Below are 5,258 nucleotides of genomic sequence, written 5' to 3'. Positions count from 1 at the left end.
AGAACTGTGGTTAATTTAGATATATGTGAGAGTAAATGGATACTTGGGTCGGATTGTGGGTTGACCCGCCCATAAACTTAAAACGGTTAAAAATAAAATTAAAAATGTTATAGGTATTGTTCGAACTTGCAACCTAACAAAACAAGTACAACCTTTTAACCAACTAGACTAATAACACTTTATATTTTAAATTCAACCCAAAATTTGATAATCGCGTGACATTTTAACAATATAAATTCAACTTTTTAACTAACTAATCTATATATATATATATATATATAATGATGCTTAATTTTTAAAGTGTTCGGATTGCCGGGTCAAGAGCTGTGGTTAATTTGGATATATGTGAGAGTATATGGATACTTGAGTCGGATTATGGGTTGACCCGCCCATAAAAATTTTATTGTAATGTTTTTTCACGGTTTTTTATATTATTACTCGTGCAAATGCACTGGATATATGCTAGTTTGTATAATTATTGTTTGTCGTAATAAAAAATAAATAAAAAGGAAAGATTAGGTGTACCATCAATTAAAGCGGACTATGAGTGACCAACAAATAAACTAGTCAAAAGTAGGGGCAGTTGATTCTTTATGTAATAATTAACTATAATATTTTTTTTATAATAAGTTAACACAAAAGTTTATAACATATTTTGAATTTAAACATAACTTTCTCTATCATCCTATTTTGACAAATAAGCAAAACAAATAAGTTGAATATAAAGCTTACGAATAAATTGAATATAAGATAATCAATCTTATTCTATAACTATCTAATAATAAAAACAATTAATTATTATGCTATTACGAGTTGAGTAAGAGACTAAGAGTTGAGGCTTTGGATATTGTGTTTTGAATAGTATCGTGATGAGATTTGGGTTTATTTTATTGGTGTGAGTTTTAAGATATCATTGATAATTTATATATAATATAAGAATATATAACTTCATGAGAAAACTTGTAAATTAGGTAATATATTATAATAATATAAAAAAAATTTATTATGAAGTTACAAATTTTAATATAAATATTTAGAATTGCAGATTTTTTTTTTTTTTTTCTATTCACGTGTATATTTAAATTAATTCTAATTTTTTTTCAATATTGCACACCAAACTAGACACGTGCTTTAAGAATATGATTGTCGAGTCCAAACATATTCATAAGTTTAGATAAAATTTTAGGTGAATGCATTAAAATTTGATAAATAAATAAATACGATGTAAAATAATATTATTTTAAATGACCCAAAAAATTATAGTAAATATCGTCATTCGACGGACACATGTGATATAACGCCAATACTGTTTCTCATGTGTAAACTACACACCGAACCAAAAATAAAATCTCTAAAACGCGTTTGAACATGCAGAATATTTTTCTTTCATAATTTCTCGAGACCTAAATTATAAATTATGAGATGACTATACAAAAGTTAAAATTAATCAAAATTAATGATTTTAAATACACACTAGTCAACCTCTAATTTTGATTACTCTCTCACTCGAGACTCGAAAGGAAAGTGAGTTATGATATTGAGTTCAAAAATCCATTTCGAGAATGGTCGCTTTTTGGCATTATAAATATTAAATTATCTCTCCTTTAAACTAATTATTAAATATAAAAAATATTTTTTTAATTAAACAAAAATTACAAACTATAACCAAATTTTCAAATAATCCCATATCAAACAAGCTGTGTTCCACTTCCACACATTAGAGCATAGAAAGGATAAGAATTCTGCTATTGTGGCAGCATTCTAATACAGTGTCCCCCGTTTTCGGCAACGTTACTGAATTCACTTTTACTCTCCTTCTGCTTATCCATGGAAAACAACATTAATAATCGCCAGAAATTGATGAAAGAGAAACTGGAAGCTTGATAGGTATGGCTCCATCTTCACTCACCTTCGTTAATGGCGTTCTGTGCTTTGTTCTCGGCACTGTTTTGTCATGAATCTCTTACCATATTACTGTTTTTTTCTGAAAATTGTTATAATAGTCTAAGGCATAGCTGAATTTCTGATTTTATCATCAAATTCTTCAAGTAGAGATGATGATAATTGATGCACTAAACTAAAGAAGGTTTCTTGTTCGATACCTTAGAAGTTAGATCCTCCTACATTAGTAGAATTTTAACTCGAAAGGAGAAATTCCCTAATTTTAGCATGCATTTCGATTGTTTTTGTACAGATAATAACTGAATCTGGATGGCAACCGCATACTGTAGCCCAGTTCTTGGGCCTGTTCTTAAGAAAGTTAGTAGTTCCATCTGGAGGCATCAAAATAAAATAAGGTGAGTTCTTGTAGATTTATGTTTCTCTTAGTTCTTTCTGGACTGATTTTGCAATTGACTCAGATTTCTTGTTGAATTATCTCTAAATCATGGCTTAGATTGTTCAATTAGATAAACATTATCTCTAAATCTGTTTGTTTCTTTCTTTCCTCAGATGTAATCCATTGGTGGTGGTTTCATCATCAGATAGATTTTCTAAAACTGCACTATATTTCGGTAGGGCTTGCACAGAGAAGGTAAATGTCAAGCGAATGCACAAATGTAGTTTGTCGGCTTCCTACGAAACTTTAGATGAACAGCCTGATTCTGTACATGAAGAAGATGAAGACTATATATCAAGATATACTTTAATATGGAGGGCAGTCAAGTTACCAATATACTCTGTGGCCTTGATTCCTCTCAGTGTGAGCGAAAAACTCTGCTTTTTATAATTGGTTATTTCATTTTCACCTTCTTTCGTTTTGATATATATGTTATATTATAGGTTGGAAGTGCAGTTGCTTATTTCCAAACTGGTGTGTTTGCTGCTAGACGTTATTTCCTTCTCTTAGCTGGTTCAATTCTTATTATCACTTGGCTCAATCTAAGGTGAGATGCTCTTTAATAACACTTATGCCTTCATCGATAAGATGTTTTGATACAATATCCTTTTGTGAGCTTTGTCTTCATATTTGTGTAGGACAGCAACGACGTTTATGATTTTGATACAGGAGCAGACAAGAACAAGAAAGAGTCAGTTGTAAACATAATTGGCAGGTTAGAACTAGTTCTCTATAGTGTGTTCTTGTAAGAAATTTGTCATTTTTCTTTCTTTTAAGTATTGATGGTATGCAAAAAATTGCTTGCTTTAGTGGAAGCCGAACAGGAACATTAATTGCTGCCTTCATGTTGCTTGCTCTTGGCTTTGGAGGACTTGTTTGGGCTTCCATTGATGCTTCAAACATTCGTGCATTACTTTTACTTGCTTCAGCTGTTATCTGCGGTTGTATCTATCAGGTGTATATTTTCTCCTTGAATTTAAAAGAAAAATTCACTAAAACCATAGGTTATGATAGAAGAAATGGAAAGTGAATGAATATGAGAATAACACATTATAAGAAACTACATTGTTCTAACTTATTAAGTTAACATTTGATCTTGCAGTGCCCTCCATTTCGCTTAAACTACAGAGCACTTGGAGAGCCCCTATGTTTTGCAGCATTTGGTCCATTTGCTACAACTGCTTTTTATTTGATGCAGAGCCACACCAGGTTTTCATATCCATCATCATTATCAGTCATAAGAATCTCCAATTTTCATTATTTTTTCTGATATATATTTTATGGTGACAGAATGGAACTTCCCATAACTGGTACAATTCTTGCTGCATCAATCCTTGTTGGATTCACCACAACATTAATTTTATTCTGCAGTCATTTTCATCAGGTAAAAGGCTTAGTTTTTTCCCCTCTTTTTCTCCTCCTTGTTCTTCACATCTACTAAAAGGACTGACAAAATAATCACAATTAAATATCTAGGTAGAAGGAGATAGAGCGGTTGGGAAAATGTCTCCATTGGTTAGTAAACAGTCTTGTTGAAAACTAACCTTCTTTATTTTTCTTTCTTCGGGTCATTTTCTAATTTTCTTATGTGCAGGTTATTATTGGCAGAAGAAGAGGTTCGGTTGTAGTCAAAGTGGCTATTATAACTCTTTACACGCTATTGTTTGTTCTTGGCCTAAGCAGAGCTCTTCCTTTCACATGCACGGTATGGCTTCTTTCTTTCTTTTTTTCCGAGAAAAACCCTTTATAGCAATTTTATTTGTAATTGAGAATATAAATTGACCTTAACAGATAAAAAAAACTTCCATACTACCTAAAAAGATCTGAGTCTACAATAGTATTTAATGAAGAAGAGAGTAAAAAGAAAGATAAAGACATTCTCAATGTTTATAAAATAGTCATCACTTATGTAACAGAGTAACAAGATAATGATATTATCATAATATCTGATGTTCCTAATAATATTGTGATAATACTCTTAACATATATAATAAATATGATAACAACTAATATATATTACTCTATATGTTAACAATAGGAACAATGTTATTTTGGTCCAAGTTCCTCTAAAAAAAATGGACTATATATCCCATGCAGATGAGCATTTCTAGTGTTGAAATTGACTTTTCTTATTGTCCAGTTACTTTGTGGATTGACGATGCCAATTGGGAATCTAGTTGTGAATTATGTCGGAAAGTACCATGAAGTAAGTAGTAGCGAAAATGCCTATAGTTTTAGCTAATCAAGAAATGCAATCTTTAGATTATCGTGTTGATTTTGTAGGACAAAGCAAAGATTTTTATGGCGAAGTATTACTGCGTGAGATTGCATTCAGCATTTGGTGTTGCTTTGGTTGTTGGATTATTAGTGTCTAGGATGATGATCAACAAGCCGATAATCTTTTGATTGGAGAATAATGCTTAAATATGAAATTTAGAAGAATGATGATTATTATCATATCAAGTAAATGTATCTTTAATTAGTTGGAAATTTTGAAATGAAGTCATCAATGGTTAGTGTGATTCAGGAAAACAAATTTGTAGGGAGTATTTATTTTTCATAAGATGGTGAACTCTTGTTTTAGATTCTTGTTATATTGTAATAATTATTTTTTAATGGTGAGAAAAGAGGCCAAGAAGAATTTTTTTTTTTTTATATTGAAAGTCCGAATGTGAAGACTCTAATCTTGATACTATTTCTATCTTTGGCCTCCTTTATTAAGAAACATGTATTCAGGACGGATCGGATCCAGATATTCGAGGTAAAGGGAAGTTTTTTTTTATTATTTATTTTAAATTAAATTAAAAAATTATGTATTAAATTAAAAATTTAAGAAATTAAATTTGATCACATTTGTATAGTAAATTTTTTTTTTTTACTTTTTCAACCAAAGCCCATAACTTAGATCCGTCTGGCATAT

At 30.4% G+C, this 5,258-nt stretch overlaps 1 protein-coding gene across 1 annotated transcript; it reads left to right on the top strand.

The window, feature by feature from the left end:
* The first annotated feature begins 1,732 nt into the window (after positions 1-1,732).
* On the top strand, positions 1,733-4,958 carry LOC124922758 (2-carboxy-1,4-naphthoquinone phytyltransferase, chloroplastic). Its single transcript, XM_047463466.1, has 12 exons — positions 1,733-1,887; positions 2,195-2,297; positions 2,452-2,701; positions 2,782-2,885; positions 2,982-3,053; positions 3,149-3,293; positions 3,441-3,547; positions 3,629-3,722; positions 3,815-3,853; positions 3,933-4,043; positions 4,479-4,544; positions 4,622-4,958. Exons 2-12 carry the CDS (start codon positions 2,212-2,214, stop codon positions 4,742-4,744), a joined length of 1,197 nt encoding a protein of 398 aa, XP_047319422.1. The 5' UTR covers positions 1,733-1,887; positions 2,195-2,211; the 3' UTR covers positions 4,745-4,958.
* Positions 4,959-5,258: the final 300 nt, after the last annotated feature.

Source organism: Impatiens glandulifera, chromosome 1 (assembly GCF_907164915.1).
Source record: "Impatiens glandulifera chromosome 1, dImpGla2.1, whole genome shotgun sequence".
Classification (NCBI taxonomy): domain Eukaryota; kingdom Viridiplantae; phylum Streptophyta; class Magnoliopsida; order Ericales; family Balsaminaceae; genus Impatiens; species Impatiens glandulifera.
Note: the sequence above shows the minus strand (reverse complement) of the source record. Positions and strands in the feature narration are given on the sequence as shown.